Raw genomic sequence first — 25799 nt, 5'->3', positions numbered from 1 at the left:
AGAGTTGAAATCTATAAGCTGGGATGCTGTATATCCTGCTCTCTTCTAGTCACAAGAGGCGTGGTGGTGCAGAGACTTAATGACATTGGAGATGGTCTCTGCTCCGGCGGTTCGAGACCCGAGCGCCATGTGACAGGTTGAGCTCCCACCACTCACCTCAGCTTCTGCCCACGCAGCAGTTTGAAAGCATGTTCGATGCGAGTAGATAAATAGGTACCACTTTGATGGGGAGCAGAGGTAGGTTCCTACCGGTTCGGACCAGTTTGGCCAAATAGGTAGTAACTTGGTGGCCTGGGTCGCTGGAACCAGCAAAATGTTTTGTGCGCCGAACTGGCAGTAATACCAGCAGCAACCCACCCCTGTTGGGGAGACGAGACAGAGCTTTAGGCGGCAGAATCCCGCTGACTCTGAACCTTCCTGGTTGTGAGACCGTTTACGAGGAGGCTCCGGGGAAGAAGAGGAGCCTTCAATGACGCTGCAGGGAAAGCTGCTCATCTTTCTTTCTGGCGCGAAACCAGCTCACCAGAGTGGTGCACCAGAGCAGCTAAGCAGGCAGCCAAACCACTACTCTACATTAGCGTTGTACAGGTAGTCCTCGAGTTACAACCACAATTGAGCCCAAAATGTATGTTGCTCGGTGAAACATTTGTTAAGTGAGTTTTGCCCTATTTTACGACTTTTCTTGCCATCGTTGTTAAGTGAATCACTACATTTGCTAAATTAGTAACATGGTTGTTAAGTGAATCTGGCTTGCCCGTGTGTCCGAAGATCACAAAAGCTGATCACGTGACACCAGGACACTGTAACCGTCATAAATATGAACCAGTTGCCAAGCATCTGAATTGCTGATCATGTGACCAGGGGGATGTTTTAAAAGTCGTAAGTGTGAAAAATGGTCATAAATCACTTTTTAAAGTGCTGTTGTAACTTTGAACGGTCACTAAATGAACTGTTGCAAGTCAAGGACTACCTGTAGTGTTCTGGCTACTGTAACTACGCCATATGCTAAATAAAAAGGTAAAGGTTCCCGTTGCACATATGTCCTAGTCGTTCCTGACTCTAGCGGGCGGTGCTCATTTCCGTTTCAAAGCCGAAAAGCCAGCGCTGTCTGAAGATGTCTCCATGGTCATTGGCCGGCATGAGTAAACGCCAAAGGCGCATGGAACGCTGTTACCTTCCCACCAAAGGAGGTTCCTATTTTTCTACTTGCATTTTTAACGTGTTTTGGAACTGCTAGGTTGGCAGAAGGTGGGACAACTAAAGGGAGCTCACACCGTTATGCGGCGCTAGGGATTCGACCTGCCAAATACAATTCTAGTCACTTACCTGTTCTACCAGAGATCTGCTCATCATAAGCTGCCCAGTGACCTTTGACTGGGGAAGGACATTTGAGACTGCAGATGCCTCCAGTTCCCAGTTGACCTTTAGTTCCACAGCCAAATGCATACATCATTCCTGAAGAAGGCACAAAGGCTAGAGTGTGCTGTCTGAAAATATCAAAATAAACAAAACGTTTGTAAAGCAGTCTTCTCCAACAACCAATTATATTCAGTGCAAAGCTGAACATGAAAGAGGACAATTTTTTTCCTCCCTGACCATTCATCTATTTCATGGGTGTCAAACTCGCTGCGTCATGGTGCCGTCACATGACATTTTGCGATGTTTTTTTCCCTTCGCGGAGCTGGGGTAGGCGTGGCCTGCACGTGACGCATCCGGCCCACGGGCCACCAGTTTGACCCCCCTGATCTATTCGGTAGTGCGGTGGTGAACTGCAGTATTGCAGGCTAACTCTGCCCGCAACCTAGAGTTCGATCCTGATGGGGCTCGAGTCTGCCATCCTTTCAAGGTCAGTAAAATGGGGGCAATATGCGAACATTATAAACCAGCCAGACAGTACTGTAAAGCATTGGGGAGGGGGGAGGCATATAAGTCTGAATGCTGGAGTGGTGCTGTGGTCTAGAGGTGGAGGTCTCGCCTCACAATCAGGAGGCTGTGAGTTCGATCCTAGGTAGAGGTAGATATTTCTCTCTCTGGGCACACCGAGAATATATCTGCTGAACAAAACTCTGCATTGGGGATAGGAACGGCATCCGGCCATTAAAACACTCGGCTGACTCCATTCAGTTGTCTAGACTCCACCCCGTTAAATGAAGATGATGATGATGCTAGAAGTCTGAATGCTATTGCTACTGCTAGTTACACTTGCAGGATAGTAAAAAGCAGATTCCCCACTCCCATCCTTGCCCCAGTCTTTCCTTCTGCTACTATCATGACCAGCTCAGAGCCAATGCAATATTGATGACTTTTCTAGCAATACAATGAGACCTTGAAAGGGGCAAATTAAACACCTCCTGCAATAACGTTCTTCAGAAAAAAAATGGTGGGCCAGGTTGGGCAATTCAAAATGCATCATCCCACTCCCAAATTTTTAAGTGGCATCGCTAAAGAAGAGATGACGAAGTCTCTCTAGGACCCGCAGAGAAAAACACCCTGTGGGAGTTCTTAAAATTATTTGCCTAAGCCAGGGGTGTCCAAACTTGGGAACTTTAAGACTTGTGGACTTCAACTCCCAGAATTCCCCAACCAGCATGGCTGGCTGGGGAATTCTGGGAGTCGAAGTCCACAAGTCTTAAAGTTGCCAAGTTTGGACACCTCTGGCCTAAGCACATATCTTTCCCAATTGCTTAAGAGTGAAGAGATTTCTGAGTTCCTTACAGATCACCCTCTGACCTCACAATTTTGCCTTCTCCATCCTGGTGTCTCCTAGCTGCTGACACTTCATTGGCCTAATCTCAAGCAACATGGCTACTGCTCAGCTCAGCTACAATGATCCAGAGTCTAGGCAGCCATTATAAGCCATAACCAACTTCATTCCATCCAGAACTCCACTAGAACTGCCTGTAAGTTGTACTGTCTGAATAGAGGTAAGAGGCTAGGCCTTCTGCTTGTTCATTATTGTATCAGTGTTTCAACTTTGGTTAAACATGGTGGTTAAATAGAAAATAAGTAAAGCTGATAAAACTTTAAAGTAAAATGATGGTTGGAGGCAATGTCATATGCCATTAGAGCAGGCCTGTCAAACTGGCAGCCCGGAGGCCAGATGTGTCATATGCAGGCAGAGGTGGTATTCAGCCGGTTCGGACCCATTCGGGCGAACGGGTAGCGCCGACAATCAGCTGGCCCCACCCACCCGCCCCCACCCTCTGTTGTCCTTTATTTCCTGCTTTCGAGCTCATCTCAATCACACAGCACAGCTGATTTCCGCCCCTTCCCTGTTCTACTTACTATTGCTGACTTGGAAAGTAAGCAGCTGAGCTTCTAAATGCTCCATTTTCAGCGCTGTGCGCAAGCGCTTTAGATTTGCGCCAGTGGTGGGTTCCTACTGGTTCGGCCGAACCCGTAGTGGTTTGGCGGCCTGGGTTGCTGGAACTGACAGCGTCTCAGGCCTACCACGTCCCAAAACTGGTTCTCCGGGCCATAGGCGCCGCCATCTTGTTTTTTGCTTTTGTGCAGAGCAATTTTTATTGCACTGCGCATGTGTGGGCAGCGCCCATCAAGAGTGTGCATGCGCGTGGTGCAGCCATGAGCAAACCAGCAGTAGCAATTGCTGGAACCCACCCCTGGTGTGTGCACATGCGAAGCACGCGCTCAGCGCGCGCTCACCAAACTGGTTGTTAAACCGTCAGCATCCCACCACTGCATGCAGGCCACACCCACCCCGGCTCTGCAAAGGCAAAAAATGTCGCGATATATATCACATGATACGATCAAGTTTGACACCTGTGCATTAGAGCACTATCATTCCAATTTCTCAATTTTCTTTTAAACTATTTAAATGGTATGAAAACATACAGTACCTAAAATTATTTATTTATTGGTAATTTTCAATTAAACATTTATTATTGGCAAAAATCCTATTACAAATGGATCTTTTTGGACTGCAAAGGCGAGGTTTATAATCTCTGCCCAATAGCACATTAATGCAAACATCTAAATGTGCCATTTCTGCAGATGTTGCTAAGTGTCCCAATTTCCCACTCCAAATATATTGAGAATAAAAGATAATAGGGATCATCCAAGGGGGACGGTGTTGGACACCAAACATATAATAAGGAGCATGCTTAAGCAAGGCTGACAATCTTTGGCCTTGTGAAAGATTTGCCCAAAAGGCCACTCACCTACCACAAGCGATCTGGGAGACTTCACTGCCCATCAGTTCCAAAACTCTTCTAGGGTTGACTTCATTGTTCAATGAATCATGACCAAGTTGCCCACATGATCCTGCACCAAATGTAAACACTCCTCCACTCTGTCACAAAGACCACAAGAACATGTTCACTTAGAGCAAAGCATCCTTTGATCCCAAATAAGTTCCTTCTTCAAAGCCCTTAATCCAACAGTTCCGATAGAAACCCCAACAACTTTGAATACAAACTTTTGGGGGTCATTTTTAATTGGCTATAGTATGCAAGAGAAAGAAATGAAAAAAAAAAAGCAGACACATTTCTTAAGCACTAAACAAAGAACTTAGCCTACATTTCTTATCTGCTAAAACTCCACCTCTCTGATGTACTAAATAATGGAGGAGCACTAAAATATATGCATGCAATTTTATACAAATTGTTTGTATACTTGGGAGTCAGAGAAAAAGGAACAACTATAAATTAATAAAACAGTGCAAATCAGAGGTGGCATTCAGCAGGTTCTGACCAGTTCTGGAGAGCTGGTAGCAGAAATTTTGAATAGTTCGGAGAATGGGTAAATACCATCTCTGACTGGCCCCATCTATTCTGTGCCTCCCGAGTCCCAGCTGATCGGGAAGAAATGGGGATTTAGCAGCAATCTTCCCCTGCCATGCCCACTAAGCCACACCCACCCAGCCATGCCACGCCCACCAAACCATGCCCACAGAACCGGTAGTAAAAAATGTGAATCCCACCACTGGTGCAAATGCCTAAACATTCTCCAAATAGGATTAGTTAGTTAATTAGTTTACTTTATTGTCACTGCATCTCTTACAACGAAATCAAATGCCATCTTCAGTGTACATCATACATAAGAAAACTACAAAAATAAAACAAAAACACACATCTTCACGTTCTATACAACTGAATTGAAAACCAGCGATACTGTATTAATATTGCACTATTACAGTAGAGTTCAAGATAGTTAGTGCCCTGGCATAGAAGCTGTTTTTCAGCTTATTTGTCCTTGTTTTTTTTTTATCCTGTACCGTCTGCCAGATGGTAATAGTTCAAAAAAGAGTACCCAGAATGAGATGGATCTTTAAGAATGTTTTGAACTTTCTTAAGGCAGCGGGAGCTATAAAGCTCTTCCAAAGAGGGGGGAGGGCAACCAATGATTCTCTGGGCAATGACATTGACCCTCTGGAGTTAACTGGGATCATTACCCGACACCATCCAATTATTGAACTATGGAAAAAGTTGTTTAGACTCCTAGCTGGATCGTCAGGAACATTACCAGTTTAAATAGCTAAGGATGAATTTCTCAGTGGTACACATACACATATTATTTGAATAACGTGATTACTATTTATGCTCCTGGGTTGGTGTATGCAATTAAGTTTTCCCTTACATTAGAAACACTCCTCTCTGTTTCAGTCCTATTCTTTGGGACCTACTCCTCTTTTGAAAGATATTTGAAGTGCATACTCCTAAGCTTCAAAAATGTTCTTTATGAAGGGCCTTTCATTTCAAAGCATTTTCAACTAAACTGTAATATTTATTGTTAATACTTGCTTTTATTGGGTGGAGAAAGAATGTCCTTCCAGCCCTCAAGTACCAGCCAATTTACGATCAATTATAGTCCTGCCTTAGACACGTAGTCAGCATTTAAAAGATGTTCTCTTACCTTTGTCAGAACAGCTGTATGGTCATTTCCACAGCTGATGTAGACAACTTTTTGAGTCCTTAAAAGTTTCACATGGCAAGGAGAGTCTCGATCTGCATTAGAGAATATCAAAGGGTATCATACTGCTTACAAAAATGAAACAGGCTGCCTCAGAAATAATCGAGTAAAATAAACTATCAACTATCTGCTCTAGATACTCTTCTCAAAAATCTCTCTCTATAAAAATGGTTGTGTGTGTGTGTGAGTGTGTGAGTGTGTGTTCCAGAATAACTCTGGAACGCCTCAAGCAATTTTAACCAAACTTGATGCACAGATGACTTACTCTCTAGAAAAAAAAACCTGTGGGGCTATGACACCCCTAACATCCCACGGGGAGGCGGGTGTTTTGTTAAGATACAGCCTGTTGTGCCTTAAAATGGCTTCTACTGTACTGCCGTAAAATGGCTTCTACTGTACAGTGCAGTGGAGTTGCCATGGTAACGAATTTACAGCATTCCACGAGGGGGCTCTATCTGATAAGGGGGAAAATCCAACTTTAGAAATTACGTTTGATCTGGACATCCTTCAAATGTGCAGACCAGTTTCTAGAATTCTCAAGGATGGCCACGGTGCTTGGAAGATTTGAGGGGCTAAAGACAATGTGTAGGGTAATCAGATTGGGTAAACCTACTAAGGTTGCCTCCACTAAATTCTGGTTAAAAGGTCTTCTGGAATCTGATGGCTGCAGTATTTAAAAAGGCATTTTTTTTTCTGCGTAAGGAGGACTTTTTGCCAAACCTCTCTTTTGCAGCTACTCATAATTGTATGAACAAGAGAAGGAAGCCCACAAACAATGCTCCCAATTCAAAGATTTAAAATCCTCCATAATGGATCTTCCCCAGGGTTAAAGCAGAAGTAATGGCTTCTAGCCTGCAAGCATTGTGATTGAGTTTGTGTCAAGATCGAAGCGTGCTTATGTTGTTGCAACCATTATCGCTTCTCAGCTTGCCAAAGGACTAGCAGGGAGGGAAAGGTGAGACGGAATGCAGCGTCCAGTCTTCAAGGAGGAGAGCCCTGAGGGCCAAGGACACATCTGCAGGTGTCAGCCAAAACCAGAGACTCTTTCTCATAACAATACAATGACACTCAATTAGACAATGTGAGCTGCACTAAAATGGGTGAGGGGAAATTCTATGTGGTAACTATGTGGGTTTGGGCGGGAATGAGATAGAGCTGATATTGCCTTCAATAGTACCAAAATGATGTACTCAATAAAGTTTTGCATTGAGACATTGGCAAGTTTCAAGTGTGCTTGCTTTAGTTGGGTTCGTCAGTCAGGATGTTGACAATTTGCTTTTCATAAAGGATTTTGAGTAAGCAGAGTGGCAATGTTTTAAAGCCATTCCACTAAAGGAAAATACGTGCCCAACTGTACAGTTGTGTCAGGCCTCATCTCAATTCCACCAGGCCGATTATATACACAGAGATGGTTTTCTAAATGTTAAGTATCTGAACTAGGCAGAAAGGAGAAGGAAAGAGTTTCATCTCCTTAAAATCTCCCTCTCAAAATAAAATGTGGAAGAGGAAAATTATTTTTATGTAAATATAAAGCTGGGATCGTTGGAATGCCACCCCGAAAATCCATCAGAGAAAGAAAATAAGCAAGGGCAACAACGGAAAGAGGAAGGAAGAGGAGGGGAAAGAAGAAAGGGTAAAGGAGAGGTAGCAAGGAAGGGGAAGTAAGAGTAGGAGAGGAGGAGAGAGGATAGGAAGGAGAAGCAGAGAGGAGGAGTGGGAAAGAGGGAGGGTAAGAAGAAAAGAGGAAGGAGTGGAGGAAAGAAGAAGGTAGAGAAGGGCGGTTAGGAAGAAGGAAGGAGTAGGGTTGTTGCAAAACAAGATGGAGATGCAGGGTGGCCAGAAAGTGATCCCAAGTGTGTCTTTTGGATTCTTAAGCATATTGTGATAAATGCTAGAAGTCAATAGACAAATGTTAACAGTATCTACAAGAATGTATATTTGTGAATGTACCGTATTTTTCGGAGTATAAGACGCAAAATCTGGGTGCGTCTTATACACTGAATACAGCATTTTTTGCCTCCTGAAACTCCACTCCTTCACCAAAATGGCCGTGAAGAGCCTGTAGGAGGCTCTTCTGGGGGCTGGGGAGGGCAGAAATGAGCAAAAAAGGGGGCATTTTTTTCCTCCCCCCAGCTCCCAGCAGCACTCTATAAGCTTCCTAAAGGCTATCCATGTCCTTTTTTTGACAAAAAATGGGTCCGTTTTTGCAAAAAATGAGCTGTTTTTTGGTCGTTTGGGGGGGGCACCTTCCAGGAGCGCTCTACAAGCCTTCCAAGGGCTATTCATGCCCTTTTTTTGAAAAAAATGGACTGTTTTTGGGAGGTTTGCAGAGTGCAAAAATGTTTTAAAAAAATTTTGCTCTTCAAAACCTTGCTGCGTCTTATACTTCAGTGCGTCTTATACTCCCAAAAATACGATCTACGGAAAGAAAAAAAGAAAACTTTCTTTTAAAAAAATATCTCCCTCTCTTCCTTTCTATTTATGTAGCCGTTCAGAGATACGCTTGGGCTGAGGGAGAGAAGAAGCATGAAGAAATCTCTGAGGAAAAAAACGGAAGAATTGAGTCAGAGGCTTCTGCAGCATCTGGATAAAAGACATCTTTTAAGGATGTTTGTCACAATTACCTTTCTCGTCACTCAAACCCAGCTGTCCGGAGGTGTTTTTCCCCCAGCCAAACACAGCTCCGGAGAGGGACAAAGCAAAGCTGTGCACTCCACCTGCAGCCACCTGAGAAAGAGGGATCCCATCAAGCGATTTGACACGCTGTGGGGTGTCCTGTGAGGGGAATTCTTTCCCGAGCCCAAGTTGTCCGTGGTTGTTCTGTCCCCATGCGAAAAACTGTCCATCTGGAGGTGGGGGGAATAAGATCCAGAGCTCAGAAAACAAACCATTTTTTCACCTCCCACCATACAGGTAGTCCTCAACTTACAACCGTTCATTTAGTGACTGATCAAAGTTACAGCGGCAGGGAAAAAAGTGACACGTTTTTTTCACCCCTGCAACCTTTATAGTATTCCCATGATCCTGGAATCAAACTGGTTCATACTTATGACCGCGTCCTAAGCAGTGGTGAATTCTAATTTTTTTTTGTCCATCGGACTAAGGACTAGGGGAGACATGATAGCAGTGTTCCAATATCTCAGGGGTTGCCACAAAGAAGAGGGAGTCAAGCTATTCTCCAAGGCACCTGAGGACAGAACAAGAAGCAATGGGTGGAAACTAATCAAGGAGAGAAGCAACTTAGAACTGAGGAGAAACTTCCTGACAGTTAGAACAATTAATCAGTGGAACAGCTTGCCTCCAGAAGTTGTGAATGCCCCAACACTGGAAGTCTTTAAGAAGATGTTGGATAGCCATTTGTTTGGAACGGTATAGGGTTTCCTGCCTAGGCAGGGGGTTGGACTAGAAGACCTCCAAGGTCCCTTCCAACTCTACTATTGTATTGTATTGTATTGGTTCTGTGGGCGTGGCTTGGTGAGGGGAGTGATGTGACTAGGTGGGCGCGGCCAACTTTTTTTCACTTTTAAAAGCATTTGTTTCCTGCCGGTTTGGGCGAATAGGCAGGAAAAGAATGTTTTAAAAAGCGGGAGGAAAGCTTCCGACAATGGTTGGAAGTTCTTTTTTTCACTTTTTAAAGCATTTTTTTCCTGCTTATTCGCCAGAACCGGCAAGGAAAAATGCTTTCAAAAGCGGGGGGGGGGGGGGGGGAGGAAGGCTTCCCATGATCGCGCGGCTCAGCTGTGAGCCGTGCGATCATGGGAAGCTTTTTTTTACTACCGGTTCACAGAACCAGGGACAACCGCGAGTAATTCATCCCTGGTCCTAAGGTCATGTGATCACTTCTTGACAAGCAAAATCAATGGGGAAGCCAGAATCACTTAACTGTGTTACTAACTTATCAACTGCAGTGATTCACTTAAAAATGGTGGCATGGTCATAAAATGGGGCAAAACTCACTTAACCAACTTTTCGCTTAACAACAAAAATGTTGGGCTCAATTGTGGTCGTACATTGAGGACTACCTGTATTGCAATCATATGGAGAAAAGCTAACATTATTTATTTAAAACATTTATACAGCTACCCATCTTATATCTATCTCTATCTATCATCCATCTATCTATCTATCTATCTATCTATCTATCTATCTATCTATCTATCTATCATCTATCTATCTATCTATCTATCTATCTATCTATCATCTATCATCTATCTATCTATCTATCTATCTATCATCTATCTATCTATCTATCTATCTATCTATCTATCTATCTATCTATGTATCTATGTATCTATCTATCTATCTATCTATCTATCTATCTATCTATCTATCTATCTATCATCTATCTATCTATCTATTCGTAGATTTTCACTGGTGTAGGTATGCTGGATTTGTTGTATTCGGGTCTTTTCCCGTGTAAGATTCCTTACTGGGAATCGAAGGGTATGGCTAAGTGATGAGAGCTAAATAGCTTGAAATAGATCTATACTAGTCTCCCTTTATTTATTTATCAGCACAAATGCAACACAAATGTAACAAAGGCAACATTAAAAAATGTTTTCTGCCTGGATGGTCTCCTGGAGTGAGCCGAAAGACAGAAAAGGGAAGCAGTGTGTTCCCTCCCATATTTGGGCATACCAGGGGTTGTGGCACAATACATATATACGAATATATATATATATATATATATATATGTGTGTGTGTGTGTGTGTGTGTGTGTGTGTGTATATATATATATATATATATATATATATATATATATATATATATATGTATATATATTTGAGATATTTAAAGAGAGCCAGTTTGGTCTAGTGCAGGCCTGTCAAACTGGCAGTATGTGTACCAAATAAGGCTCGGGCAAGCTACAGAAAGGCAAAAAACATCCCGATGTGTCACAATACATCAGTATACAGCCCACAATGCAATCAAGTTTGACACCCCTGGTCTAGTGAAATGTGTCCAACCTTGGAACTTTAAGAATTGTGGACTTCAGCTCCCATAATTCCCCAGTCATTACAGCTCCATTACAGTTGTATGTTAAGAACTCCTTATAGTGTGCCGAATAGGCATATGTTTGAGAACTTCTATTGTTATACAGAGAATTTTCATTTTTAGAAACATCATCTTCTGTTAACAAGAAAAAGAAGTGAGGATCATCCTCTTTTGGAAACTTTTCCTAGAACTGTTGCTATCATTGAGCAGAAAATTGTTTAACTGGAGGGCTAATTGAATGTTACAGCCCTAGTCAGAAAAGTTAAATTATTAAATGTTAAAATGCTAAATACCAGCTGCTAGAGCTAGGCAATGCCAGTTCCCGCACGAGACCTGCAGGATCGTCTCTTGGTTCAGCTTCTTTATTAACCTAAGAAAAGAAAAGAAATTACACGCTTTAACAAAGTTGCGGAGGTGTAATATAATTACCTAGTCTTCATGATTATCATCTCTATTAAAGAGATTGTCACAGTGAGACTGGATTAGACAATATTATCGTAGTCCTAAAACATTATTGGTTTGAATGTTAAAGCAAGAAAAATAGGAAGCCCCAAGTATTACAATGGAAACGAAACGAATCAAGATGTCCATGAAATCACTTGCATGTAACAGAATAACAGAGTTGGAAGGGACCTTGGAGGTCATCTAGTCCAATCCCTGCGCAGGCAGGAAACCCTATACTGTTTCAGACAAATGGTTATCCAATCTCTTCCTTAAAACTTCCTGTGTTGGAGCATTCACAACTTGTGGAGGCAAGTTGTTCCACTGATTAATTGTTCTAACTGTCAGGAAATTTCTTCTTAGTTCTAGGCTGGTTCCCTCCTTAATTAGTTTCCATCCATTGCTTCTTGTTCTGCCTTCAGGTACTATGGAGAATAGCTTGACTCCCTCTTCCACTGTCTTCCAATTTTTAATGGAAAAACAGATTTCCCTGAAATCACTTGCATGTATCTGCAATCTTCCACAAGAATGGGAAAAACCCCACAAGCATAATCTCTCATATTTACCTTGGAATTGTTACAGCATCTTCCGTCGTTGTAAGGCCCAACTGGCCATCACTTCCTGCGCCCCAGGAAAAAAGCTGGCCTTGGTCACTAAGAGCCACATTATGAGACTCACCGCAGGCCACATGGACAATATGCTGGTCAGCTAGAGCATCAATTTGTTCTGAGGAAAAACAAGAGAAAGGTTGAATCTCTCCAAGAATCTTTTACCTCATGCAGCACTTCGAAGCAGAAAGAATGGAAGAGGAAGAAGAAAGAGAGAGTTCAAAATCCAAGATTTGTTAAAGAATCATAACTGAATTGACCATGAGCCTCAACTTCTAAATACATAGAGGTAGTATCTTGTAGGTTACCTGAAGTTGTACAAAACTACTGAAAACTTTTGAGTTTTCAGAACTCTCCATCAAGCAAGTGGACTAGAACAACGGTCTCCAACCTGGGCAACTTTAAGACTTGTGGACTTCAACTCCCAGAGTTCAAAATTTTGGCAAAGTTTTTGCACGCACCGAACCGGCAGTAATGCCTACAGCAACCCACCTCTGCTGCAGGCCTTGAGTTTGACACCCCTGGTCTAATCCATGTCAGGCATGCAGTGAAGGCCAGGAGAAGCAACTGGTTCTGTAACAAGAACTGTAATGTTGCCAGTTTTCCATAATGCTAAACTGCCAACTACCCTCCATGAGAATCTTTTTCTCTAGACAGCAAGGAGAAGGTCTTGTTTCTCCGTGATACTGGGATAACATGGGCAGTGATGCTTTACCAGTATTCAGTGCGCTGCTCCTGACAGATCTCTCAAGTGTCAAGCTAAAAACAATCTAACAGGAGACAAGGACTTTCATTTAGCATGCAAAGCCTACTAAGGCACGCACTTTCACTTTTAAATTTCCCAAAGCTTTCTAGGAAGGTGCAACAAAGCAGTGAAAAACATCTCAGAGATGATCTCCAGTTAACACCCCAACATTATGATCAAGAACTTGTTAGAGTGAAAATAGCAATTCAGGAGAACAGCCTCTCCGAGTTTCCTTTAAGAGGCTGTACAGAATTTCAAAGCAGATGGATCAGCAACCTTCCAGATGGAATGTAATTTTGAGCGGTGCAGCTTGTTCCTTTTAATGCCACTTGAGTTCCAGAGGAAGTAGAAAAGAGATGCAGAATTCCCTTATTTGGGCCATGCCAGACTGTGCGAGTTGATGGCTTCAGGGTGCTGACCCAATGCCTAGAAGCGGTGAGGGCATAAACAGGGATAAACTGTCTGTGTTTTTGAGCCCCTTGGTTGTGGAGATGATACATCTATAACAGGGCTGTCAAACTTGATTTCATTGAGGATTGCCTCAGGATTGTGTTTGACCTCAGAGGGCTGGGAGGCGTGACCAGGGGGTGTAACATAGGGGCGTGGCCATGGTAGGCGCGACACAGAACTCGTGTCAGGGGCACCTGTGGTGGCCAAGTGCTAAAGCAGGACTTCCCTGAGACCCTCCCTCACTCTCATTGTAAACATCCTTCCTTCCTTTCTTCCTTTCCTTCCTTCCTTTTCTTCTTTTTCCTCCCCTCTTCATTCTAATTCCTTCTTCCTTCCCCTCTTCCATCTAATTTCTTCTTCCTTCCCCTCTTCCTTCTTTTTCTTTCCTCTTTCCCTTTCTCCTTTCTTGTCCCTTCTTGGGTGCTCAAATGCAAAAGTTTTGTTTTTAGTTTGTTTTGATAGCACACTGCCAGCAAAAATGGAGCCCGGTGTGTGTGTGGGGGGGTACGTGCAGCCCCACCCCCTTGGCCCATTTTCGGCCTAGACAGCCTCCTGCAGCCCTCTGCCAGTGAATGCCGACTCTGTAAACCGCTTAGAGAGTGCTGTAGAGTGCTATGCGGTGGTGTATATGTCTAAGTGTTATTGCTATTGCTAAGACTATGATGCTATTCCTGGATAAGCTGTGCTTTCGTTTAGTAGACATCTAACTGCAATTCAAGATGCTAGTTATCATCCTTAACGTTGTGCACTGGGTCAGTTACTTATGGGATCATTTGCCTCCAGTTGTCTCCCACTAGATCAGATTGGGTGGGCCTGCTCCAAAGCCCCTGGGTGAAACAGTGTCATCATGCAGACCTCAGAAAAACATACCTTGTCATCCTATGGAAGAGCCTCCTCTCCAAGATCCGGATACCCCAATCCTGCTGGACACCTGAAATCTCATGAAAAGCTAGCTCTATCTTGAGGCTTGATGGCCAGGTAGCTAGTACTGCCCAATATATGTGAGTTTAGAACTGTAAATTGTTTGTGAGATTCCTTGGCTCTTGTATTTATTGGTTTTGTTTTTTAATTATACTGTTCACTTTGCTATATATTGGCTTTGTACAGTATTGTCAATCATTCAGAGTTTTTTTGTTTCAGATGGACAATCGTATACTGTATACATTTTGAAAATAAAAAGCAAAATCCCAGATCCAAAAGTATTTTGGTCCTTTCAAAGGGCCACCCTTTTAAAATTGTTGATTTGGAAACACACATGAATTTAGTGGAATAAACAAACTGAATTATGGAGGTTTGACCAAACTATCCTCAAGTTAGTACATGTGTTTTGCATTTCTTCACCAAGCTAGAAACCAGACTGTATTCATATTGGAAAAGTACAACACGTTACAGGCATGTTTCCAAAATCTACTTGCAGATGGCAAAATATAATTCTTTTCCAAAAACCTCAGTTTGGGTGGGAATAATCTCTAGGGGATATCAGTACTAAACTGGACTGTTGGATTTTGCAAGCAAATAGGTTGAGAAGGAAAATCCATGTGAAAATGATTGTAAAAGGAGACGTTTATTTTTAAAACTTGCCTGTTACCATTGGTGCCACTTCAAAAGACAGACCAAACTTTGCCCAATATGTATAGCTACAAACTTTTTCACTTCTCTACCTTTGGTAATACGTATAGAAACACTTAGGGCTTTCTTTTGTATTTGTTCAATCATCAATGTTTGGAATGCTAGCTGGCAATTTCTTTATTTCCATGGTTTGGGGGTATCTTAAAGTAGCATAGGCTTAACAGGAAAAATACCCAATTACATTGATAAAACCAATATTTAAAATACCATATTTTGAAATCAGCCCAGTAAAAAAATGTAAGACAAAAATGATGAAACATACTGAAATTCCCTAAAACTAAGAGATCTCCAAAATGCCTTCCAATTCTGTTATTCTGTTATACTCTTTCTTCCTCTCCCTTTCCCCACAAAAACCACCACCTTGGAAGGTGAGTGATGCTGAGAGAGATTTGTTGTTAGTTGCGAAGTCATGTCCAACCCATCGTGACCCAATGGACAACGTTCCCCCAGGCCTTCCTGTCCCCTACCATTCTCTAGAGTCCATTTAAGCTCATCCCTACTGCTTCGGTGACTCCATCCATCCACCTCATTCTCTATCATCCCGTTGTTCGTCCTCAAGCGTTCCCAGCCTTAGGCTCTTCTCCAGTGAGCCCTTCCTTCTCATTAGGTAACCAAAGTATTTGAGTTTCATGTTCAGGATCTGGCCTTCTAAAGAGCAATCAGGGTTGATCTCCTCTACGACTGACTTGTTTGTTCACCTTGCAGTCCAAGGGACTCGCAGGAGTCTTCTCCAGCACCATAGTTCAAAGGCCTCAATTCTTAGACTAGCTCAAAGTCACCCAGCTGGCTCTCATGCCTAAGGGGGGAATATGATACCACCATGCTCCTCTCACATCCCTGAGACCTTAACAACATTTTATAAAAACAAAGCGCAGTCTGCGGCCATAAAGAGACTTTGCCATCCCTGCCTTTTAGAATATGAAATAGAGTCCATAACATCTGTATCACCTGAGGTTTTCTATCCACAGGAGAGAGAAAACTGCTTTAGTGATTTTGGGAAAGCCACTGTTTGCAAAGCTGCCAAAATCTGAATGAGTAAGAGACTACTAGCATTCTTTTAGCTCTCTGTCAACATCATGGACAAATTGAAACAGGGTGCTCTTGTAGCTGGAAGTGTAAGGAGAAGGAGGTAATTTGAACAAGACACACTCTGGACATGTCACTTCACGGTTCCTGACAAATGTTATTTTGAGGTCAGACAGAAAAAGCAACAAGCCAGATTTTCTAGACGAGAAGAAAATGATCAGTGTGAATTATAGAGACTCTTAGTTCACCATTAAAAAGTCCCAGCGTCTTAAGTTTTCTTATACATGTCACACCCCTAAATAATTTAAATAATCTACTATCAAACACAGTATTGATAATATCGCTCCCCAAATTTCCACCGTTTGGAGCACGTGTTACAGCAAACCCTGTTGTGAAAGTGTCCTCCAACTTGCTTTCAAAAGTTCAGATGTGCCTATCAGCCAAGAAAATAAAAAATAAAAAATTGGAACCCCTGATTAATAATACAGTCACAGAAAAACCAGAAATATAAGAATGATAATTCAAAACTATTCATCTTCTTCTTGTGCCATTATCTGGCATTGGCAATCATGTTGGTGATCCTATTTTTATCAACAGCCGCACAAAAAAAGTGCTGTTGAGTTTTGTCCAAAAAAGTCCCTTAGATTTTGAAGCCACAATGTTCTTCTTCTGCCTGGATCTCGTTTGCCTTCAATTTTCCCCTCAAAACTATTAGAAGCAATAAATGCCCACAGAGACAAACCATGAATATGAAAGGATTTGGGATCAAGCACTCAAAATCAACCCACCTGGCTTGCCTCCTTCTCTCTCATGACCGAGTTGGCCTTTGGTGTTCACCCCACAGGTGTAGACTTCCCCATCTTCCAGCAAGAACACAGAGTGGTGTTTCCCACAAGCCACTTCCTTGACACTCCTCTCATGAACAAACTCAGTGGTCTGAGGTTCAGGGATGACCGCCTGCAGAGTAGTATCTGAGCCAGGAAATCCAAAAGACCAATATCCCCAACATAACATCTTCTCCGCTTTCAGCAAGGCATGGATCTTGAAATTTTCCTGCAGGTAAAAGAAGAAATCTCTCTCAAAAAAAGAAATAGGGGTCATCTGCAGATCAAACAAAGCGAAGTGATGCGGTGGCCTAGATGTGGAGCTCTCGCTTCCACAATCAGGAGGCTGTGAGTTATTAGGAAGCTGTGAGTTCGATCCTAGGTAGAGGCAGATATTTCTCACTCTCTGGGCACACTGAGAATATATCTGCTGAACAAAACTCTGCATTGGCAACAGGAAAGGCATCCGGCCATTAAAACAGTCTGCTAGCTCCACAGGGGGTTATGGGGTTGTTAAAAGAGGATGCTCTGCAGATCAAACAAAGAACAACAAAAAGGGGTATCCAATTTTATTTTTTAACAAAATTATTTCACAGGTAATCGTTGACTTACAGCAGTTCATTTAGCGACAGTTCTAAGTTACAATGGCACTGAAAAAGTGACTTGTGACTGTTCATCACTCTTATGATCATTGCATGGTTATGAGATCAAATCAAGATTCAGATGCTTGGCAACTGACTCGTATTTATGACGATTGCAGAGCTCTGGGGTCACGTGATCACCTTTTGTGACAATACAATACAATAGTAGAGTTGGAAGGGACCTTGGAGGTCTTCTAGTCCAACCCCCTGCCTAGGCAGGAAACCCTATACCGTATATTGACCTTCCGACAATAGGGAAGCCCGATTCAGGTAACAACCATGTTGCTAACTTAACATCTACAGGGATCCACCTAACAACTGTGGCAAGAAAGGTCATAGGATGGCGCGAAACTCACTTAACAACTGTCCCGCTTTGCAACAGAAATTTTGGACTCCATTGTAGTTCTAAGTCGCGGACAACCTGCATATCAGTAAATAACATTCAAGGGCAAAAAAGTAAATAAATCACAGTTCTGTTTGGTAGCCTCGGTTTCATGAAACGGATATCCAAAAGCTTAAAACTTAAGAAAAGAAGCTGGCCCATTTAATTGATCGATATAAGCATTTTTGACATGCGGAGTGATGCTTTGTGGGCAAATCTCTCAAGCCTGGTGACGTCCAGGATTGGTTTCCAATGATTTCCTGCCAGCATTGGGAGTTGGACTCAGGTTTCAACAGCCCAAGGGCAACTTTTCAGCCACTACATGAGTGGACTGCTTGCGAACCAATGTGCCTCCACAGAAGGTTCTCTACAGCCCCTGAAGCACTTCCCTAGTGCTGCGTAACGGAGTGAGCTCCCGTTACTTGTCCCAGCTTCTGCCAACCAAGCAGTTCCAAAGCACGTAAAAATGCAAGTAGAAAAATAGGAACCACCTTTGGTGGGAAAGTAACAGCGCCTTTGGCATTTATTTATTTATTTATTTATTTATTTCGATTTATCAGTCGCCCCCTCTCCGCAGAGGGACTCGGGGCGACGTACAATTAAATCAAAATACAAGTGTGGCATGGAGGAGGTAACACCAATATTTAACAGTCAAGTTCAAATAAATAACAATAAATTAAAACAATTAAAATAGTTAAAAACCCCAAAATTTACGTATAAAATATTAAAATATTAAAATTGCCAGGGAGGTTAGAAAGTTCTAGTTAAGCCAGGCCGGCTAGTTGGAACAGGTGGGTCTTGAGTTTTGTGCGGAAGGAGCGGAGATCGGTCGTTGTCCTGATATCTGGGGGGAGGTCATTCCAGAGGGCTGGGCCCATCACAGAGAAGTCATGCCGGCCACATGACCATAGAGACATCTTTGGGCAGCGCTGGCTTTTTGGCTTTGAAACGGACATAAGCACCGCCCCCTAGAGTCGGGAACAACTAGCACATATGTGCGAGGGGAACCTTTACCTTTACTGCATTCTAACCACTGCATCACCATACGTCCTATTCACTTCTTTATCCAGACATCTCTGCCAGTTCATTTGCCCATTGTGGGACACAAATGAAAACCAGATATTTTATTTCTTGTTCTGATTCTGGAGAAAGAGCTGCGGCAACGGTTGTGTTGAAATCTCAGGCTGTCACTTTTGAAATGGCAGCTTCTGCTCTGCTGATCATTACTGCCTAACTGCAAATTTCTCTTATTCCCTTCCCCACATTATCAGTGGGAACAGACAAATGTGCTGAACTATGAACCATATTGACTAAAACAAAGAAGAGTGGAATTCTTCTGCTCTTTTATGCCTACCCTCCAGGAAAACAGATTTGCTGCTGCTAACTGTTTGTCCTCAAGTCAGGCTTAATTACCCCAGGCTGAAAAGAATACATTATATAAGATGCTGTGAGAGCATGCAGTACATATTGCAGAAGTACTCCTCTCAACTTCAGAAAATTAAAACCTACAAGTCACGACAAAGTGCAAGGCGTCAAATTCAACTAGGAAGAAGCACTTGGGAAAAACCAGGGTGAATCGTTGCAAAGTTGTAAAAGGAAAACATTTCTAACACGCCTCATGCCAGCTGGCAAAGCAACCATCAGAACAAATAAGTCTCAGTATTGTTGTTGGTTGGACATTAATGCCAGAACAAATGTGTTTCTCTAGATATGGTTGGTAATTTATTGCTTGCTCGTGCCACCAGAAGCTGCACAAAGAAAAGCACAGCACATCCTCCTATTTTAGGACAATCTTTCAATAGAAAGTATCCGATAACGTTAGGATTACCGTGGATTGAATTAGGGATCCACAGTAGAGCAGCCTAACTAATAGCTCAATTCACGTGAAACCGTTCCTATGGGGGAAAAAATGAAATGGTTAAGGGAGTGAAGAAAAGGCACTTGCATTTAGGTAGGTAAAAGACCCGTTTTGAAATCTCTTGAGTACAGTTTATTCCAAACTGAAGCCAGCTGAGAATATTGTGCTCCCAAACAGAGGCTAGGAAAAACAGTGCCGGCAGCCTTCTGACGGCAGAAAATAACCAGGCTGCGCCAGGCTCCTCTTTACGAGGGAGGAAAAAAATCAGAGGTCTGTACCGTAAAGCAGGGGTCCCCAACCCCGTGTCTGTGAACCAGCACCGGGCCGTAGCATGCTAGAAACTGGGCCACGCAAACAAGCGAAGCCCCATCTGTGGGATCCAAGCAACATGTGAAGCCACGCTCTCTCCAGGCTAAGGGAAAAACCTCTCTCCACGGAACCAGTCCCTGGTACCCAAAAGGTTGGGGGCCGTTGCCTTAAAGAGCTGACTAAAAAAGTTCCTATGACTCTATGAAGAGAAGGATGACAGAGGGAAGAAAAGAGATAGGGAGGAGGAGGAGAGAGGGAGAAGAAAGTGATGGATAAGGTACAAATATGGTGTATGGAGAGCAGAAGAGCCAATAATTGTTTTGGGGAGTTGATGGTAAGGTGAATTGATGTAAACATTTAATAATACAATACGATGTTGGCTATGTAATAGTATACATGTGGTTATATGTTATAAAAATGAAAAAATAAAAAACTTTATACAAAAAAAAATGTAGCTGCAACTATCTTTGACTCAATTCGTACAAAGCTGCTAACAATCTTTTATATGTGTGTGTGTGTGTGTGTGTGTGTGTGTGTGTGCCTTTGAGTCAGTTTTGATTCCCAGCAATTTCCTGGGCTGATCCCTGCTGTTTTCTTAGCAAGGTTTCTTCCTTCCTAGGGCTGAGAGAAAGAGAGAGTGACTGTCTCAAATTCACCCATCTAGCTTCGTGCCTAAGGCAGGAGTAGACCTCATGGTCAGCTGGTTTCTATCCTGGTGCCTTAACCACTGCGTCAAGATGGCTCTCATGAGAATAATTTAATAATGTGGAGAGTTTTTTCCCCCAACAGGGATGAAAGCAAAGACTGAAAGTATTGCTTTCCCTAAAGCAAAAATTTCAATCAATTTGCAATACAGTTCACTGAACAAGCCAGGACGAGGAACGCATATCCTGGACAAAAGGCAGGGGAGCAATCAGATAGAGATTTTGCAGTATCCTTCCCCTGCCATGCCCACTAAGCCATGCCTACAGAAGCGGTAGTAAAAAAATTGAATTTCACCACTGAATAAACAGTGTGTGTGTGTGTGTGTGTGTGTGTGAGAGAGAGAGAGAGAGAGAGGAGGGAGGGAGGGAGGGAGGGAGGGAGGGAGGGAGGGAGGGAGGGAGAGAGAGAGAGAGAGAGAGAGAGAGAGAGAGAGAGAGAGAGAGAGAGAGAGAGAGAGAGAGAGAGAGAGAGAGAGAGAGAGAGAGAGAGAGAGAGAGAGAGAGAGTGAGTTGCAGGATCCAATCTGGGTCGGTCACCGGGAACAGAGGATCTTTGGCCTGCCACACTTTCTATAATTCTACTATGCATTTTGTATTGTGGGAAAATAGGAGGGGGGTGTTGTACAGAGTTAGATGCTATGTAGCCATAACAAAATCCTTTCTAGAAAGCCAAGGTCATCCTTTGTTTCTGTACCTCTGCACCTGACCCGAACTGGATGGGTGGAACTGCCAGAATGGCAGTGGAAGATTGGAACACATGATGGACCTTTGGGTGTGGGGGCAAGATCTGGAACTTTCAACTGGGTGGGGAAAACCGGGAAGCTTTCATACTTGGGTTTTCCCAGATGTGCCAACATGGCTCTCTGAATAAATTGGAACTTTGAGCAATACTTTGCCTTGGGCTCTGATTTACTTTTGGATGCTATTTGAACCCTGACACTTTGTGGCCTTCAAAACCCCAATGTAGAGAAAAGTTGCCTAAGGATGGGCTCCAGCACATCTGAAAGCTTGGAAGACTAAATTGTAAAACTGTAAAACCAGTAAATAATGCAAAGGAATACATTCTTGCGGAAAAAATATGCTGTCTTTCTCTTGGATTTGAAAATATATTTTGCAAGTGTATAATCAACTTGCACAGCTTCTCCCTTCAGATCTATACAATACAATAGCAGAGTTGGAAGGGACCTTGGAGGTCTTCTAGTCCAACCCCCTGCCTAGGCAGGAAACCCTATACCATTTCAGACAAATGGCTATCCAACATCTTCTTAAAGACTTCCAGTGTTGGTGCATTCACAACTTTTGGAGGCAAGTTGTTCCACTGATTAATTGTTCTAACTGTCAGGAAATTTCTCCTCAGTTCTAAGTTGCTTCTCTCCTTGATTAGTTTCCACCCATTGCTTCTTGTTCTACCCTCAGGTGCCTTGGAGAATAGTTTGACTCCCTCTTCTTTGTGGCAACCCCTGAGATATTGGAACACTGCTATCATGTCTCCCCTAGTCCTTCTTTCTCTTAAGCTAAGCATACCCAGTTCCTGCAACCGTTCTTCATATGTTTTAGTCTCCAGTCCCCTAATCATCTTTGTTCCTCTTCTGATGTCTAATGCTCTTTGTAATAAGTACAGAAAACATTTTGATATTAGTGTGACTGTCATCATCATCATGCCAAATGTTATTGTTACTTTCCTCCATATTTTTTGAAGGACATTATGATGTATTACCTCACTTCACTGCAGTTCCTATGATTACATAAATCCTACAAACGATAAGTTTAGGCATACTAAGGTTATCTCCGTGAAGCAACATATAAAGTGCAGTATAATCTTGTTAAGATAATTTGGTTTCTTGAAGAGATTTAGATATTTGAAATGGCTCAAAAATAGAATATTCCATTTAGATAGTTACACGCTCTATCTTCATTCAGAAATGTAGAACATGAGCAATAACAAATATCTTCAGCCTACCCAGGAGCGTCAATCTGGGTCCTGGTGACTAACCCAGATTGGATCCTGCAACCTTAAACCTTGTTTGAACAGACCACAATGGAAATCCACACCATTCTCTACAAATGGAAAGAATGTAAAAAGGAAGGTCCTTCTATCAGCCTATCCGTTTTGGTCGCCATGATATAAAAAAGATGTGGAGACTCTAGAAAGAGTGCAGAGAAGAGCATCAAAGATGATTAGGGGACTGGAGGCTAAAACATGAAGAATGGTTGCAGGAACTGGGTATGTTTAGTTTAATAGAAAGAAGGACTAGGGGAGACAAGATAGCAGCGTTCCAATATCTCAGGGATTGCCACAAAGAAGAGAGATCAACTTATTTTCCAAAGTTCTACATGAGGGTAGAACAAGAAGCAATGGGTGGAAACCAAGGGGAGAACTTAGAACTGAGGAGAAATTTCCTGTCAGTCAGAAGCATTAATCAGTGGAACAACTTGCCTCCAGAAGTTGTGAATGCTCCAACACTGCAAGTTTTTAAGAAGGTGTTGGATAACCATTTGTCTGAAACGGTATAGGGTTTCCTGCCTAGGCAGGGGGTTGGACTAGAAGATCTCCAAGGTCCCTTCCAACTCTGTCATTCTATTCTATTCTATCCCTAACCCTGTCACGGATCCTATTGTGCTGACACCATCAGGGGAAAAAGGATACTTGCACACAGTCACGTACAATTACACATCTACAATTGACGAGTGAGGTTTCATCACAGGCCATTGCAAGATCGGTATCGCAAACACACTTCCTTCTCGGATTCAGGCAAAATAGCCGATTGGCAGACAGGCAGAGAAAGGCTTCTAATCTGCTATTGTCATTTGTACTGGACAAAGTTTGGAGATTGCATTAGCCTCACTCAGCACTGTGATTTATGGCAGCCTTCCTGAGCCCAACATGCACATTGCAAAACCTTGAAAGCCTGGATTGTGAATTGTGGGGATTGAAGTCCACACATTTGGAGCATGGACAGATCAGGTACATTTATGGAGCATGCACATTTACCAGCCAGGTAATATTTTTTTTCATGTAATATTTTTATAGTACAATCCCCACACCTGGTGGAATTTTACAAAAACTCCAGATTATTTTATCTTCCAGTGGAACATATTTTTCAGCCAATTGGTCCAACTCTTTTGTTTTCCTTATCACCAGAAAATCCCTTACAAAAGGAAAAAGGAGCAGTTGCACAACTGATAAAATTAGCAGCTCTTCCACCAGGGAACACTGCAAGGCTAATATTCCATCCAGACCAAGATTACTGTCATGGCAATAAAGAGTGTGGGAGAACAGTGCACCAAAAGCCATAAGGTTTGTGTAGCATAAAGTCAAGAATTCTTTATTGTACTGCATTCTGCTACTGACTCCTTGGCTGCCTCCCATTCACTGACACACTGAGAGAAATCAGTAGTCAGGTTTGTATATATCACCATTACCAGTATGCAAAAATATATCCTATACTCAAACTCACAAAATCAAGCTCCAATTCATGCAAGAGGCACGCTTCTGTATGTGTTGTTATGGCCTGCCAGCAGCCAGCAGAGTCAGACAATGAGGAGGTTGGGGAGGAACATGGGCCAGTCCTGGAGGCTGGGGAAGGCTCGGATGAGGGCTCTGCGTTGGAGGCAGAGATGGGGCCAAGGCCGTCTGGCAGTTCTCAGCTGTCTTTGGAGCTAGACAGCAGTGAGGCAGAGGAGCAGCTAGAGCCTGTTCCCAGTGTGCGCATGCGCAGAGCTGCCAGAAGAAAAGAACAGCTAAGAAATCAGGGTCGGCTTGGGAGTAAAGCCACAGGTGGACGGTAAATGGCCCCTCCCATAGGAAATAAAAGAGGAGCGAAAGGGGAGTGGGCTTTTGCAGGAAACAATTCGTTTGTTAGTTCGTTTCAGGAGTGTGAAAATCTGTCTGTGAATTTCAAAGACTCCGTGCCAAGTCTTTCCTTGCACAGCACTGCATTTGGTAAATATTTACATGGCAGCTTTCCAATAAGGTCTGTGGTCACAAATTCACCTTTGAAAGACTGTTTACCAGGCCTCTGCTGAATGTGAATGAGAGGAATTCACATTCGTTTAATAAGAGGGGTTTTGTTGGGACCAGGAATCTGCTTTGTGCTTTTTGGGGAAGCCTAGGTCAGAACATACGTGTGTGTGTGTGTGTGTGTGTGTGTGTTCACCTCTACACTCTTTTTTGCTTTCCAGAAAGCTCTGAGGTAGATTTAAACTTTCTGCTGTCCATTCCCTCCCATTCTTGAAAGAAGCTGGATGGAATACTATCCTGCCCACCCTAGCTTTGCATTGGAGAGATGATATGCACACTGAAAAGTGTGTGTCACAGAGATGAAGTCATCACCAACTCCTAGAAACTGGCTGTTGGGAAGCAGACAAGAAAACACAACTCAGGTTCTCCCAGTCAGCCTGGATGACTGGGAAAAAGAAGAGATGGGAAGGTAGGGAACAGGGGAATAACGTTCAACAGCCTCTCCAGCACTACCACTTTCTGCTAGGTGCAAACCCAAGAAAGGAAACCCAGGAACAGGACAGTGTCCAATTCTCTTGCATAGCTCTTCAGGATTGATGTTATCTCCTGTGGGTTTCTGCTTTCCTAGACCAGGGGTCAGCAACCTGCAGCTCTGTAGCCGCATGTGGCTCTTTCCTCCCTCTGCTGCGGCTCCCTCAAAATATGCGTCACAACCGCCAATGTGCAACACCCGCTGGCAGGTGATTGATTAAGCTTTTCAACTTCCGATAGGCCAACCATGTTTAAATCCAAGAAAAGTTTCAGAAGAAAATAGAATGTTTAATTCAACTGCATATGCTAGTTTTGTGGCCACTCAGGAAATAGTCAGGCACGGGAAGGGTTGCCGACCCCTGTCCTAGGCCACGTGGCACATGCCTAACTATTTGGCAGGTCTGGAGGCCATAAAACAATTGCAGAGATCAATACAACACCCACTCTTCTCACTCAATGCTTCTCCATTCCCCTAGCTCTTTTGATGACAGTCAGCTAATATCTGCAACGTATTTTAAGGAGTAAACAAACCATTTGATCACAGGAATTGCTTTTCCAAACTATATTCTACAAGTTCCTCTGTAGGGGATCCCTCAGAATGAGATGTTCCTGCACAAGGACCACCAAAGGGAATGGACATCCTGCATTGGATTGTGTGCAGAAATCTTCAAAATGAGAAAGAGTCATTTGGCCATTAAGTCTCCCAGAAATGTTAGATTTTTTAAAAAAAATTCATATTGGTTGGTATCCATTCTCTCCGTCCCATA

The 25799-nt window shown here is 43.0% G+C and overlaps 1 protein-coding gene across 2 annotated transcripts in view; it reads right to left on the bottom strand.

The window, feature by feature from the left end:
- HERC3 (HECT and RLD domain containing E3 ubiquitin protein ligase 3) overlaps positions 1-25799 on the bottom strand; it is a 61593-nt gene that overhangs the window by 34286 nt on the left and 1508 nt on the right. For both annotated transcript variants that reach the window (XM_081959541.1, XM_081959542.1), the window contains exons 2-8: positions 16611-16875; positions 11931-12090; positions 11217-11293; positions 8553-8774; positions 5872-5963; positions 4179-4309; positions 1327-1487 (exon numbers count right to left, since the gene is read on the bottom strand). In XM_081959541.1, the coding sequence (XP_081815667.1) occupies positions 1327-1487; positions 4179-4309; positions 5872-5963; positions 8553-8774; positions 11217-11293; positions 11931-12090; positions 16611-16836 (1069 nt within the window). In that variant the 5' untranslated portion in view covers positions 16837-16875. The remainder of the gene's footprint in view (positions 1-1326; positions 1488-4178; positions 4310-5871; positions 5964-8552; positions 8775-11216; positions 11294-11930; positions 12091-16610; positions 16876-25799) is intronic.

The sequence above is a fragment of the Natrix helvetica genome, assembly GCF_964273705.1.
Source record: "Natrix helvetica genome assembly, chromosome: 7".
Classification (NCBI taxonomy): Eukaryota; Metazoa; Chordata; class Lepidosauria; order Squamata; family Natricidae; genus Natrix; species Natrix helvetica.
This window is presented reverse-complemented; position numbering and strand designations above follow the sequence as displayed.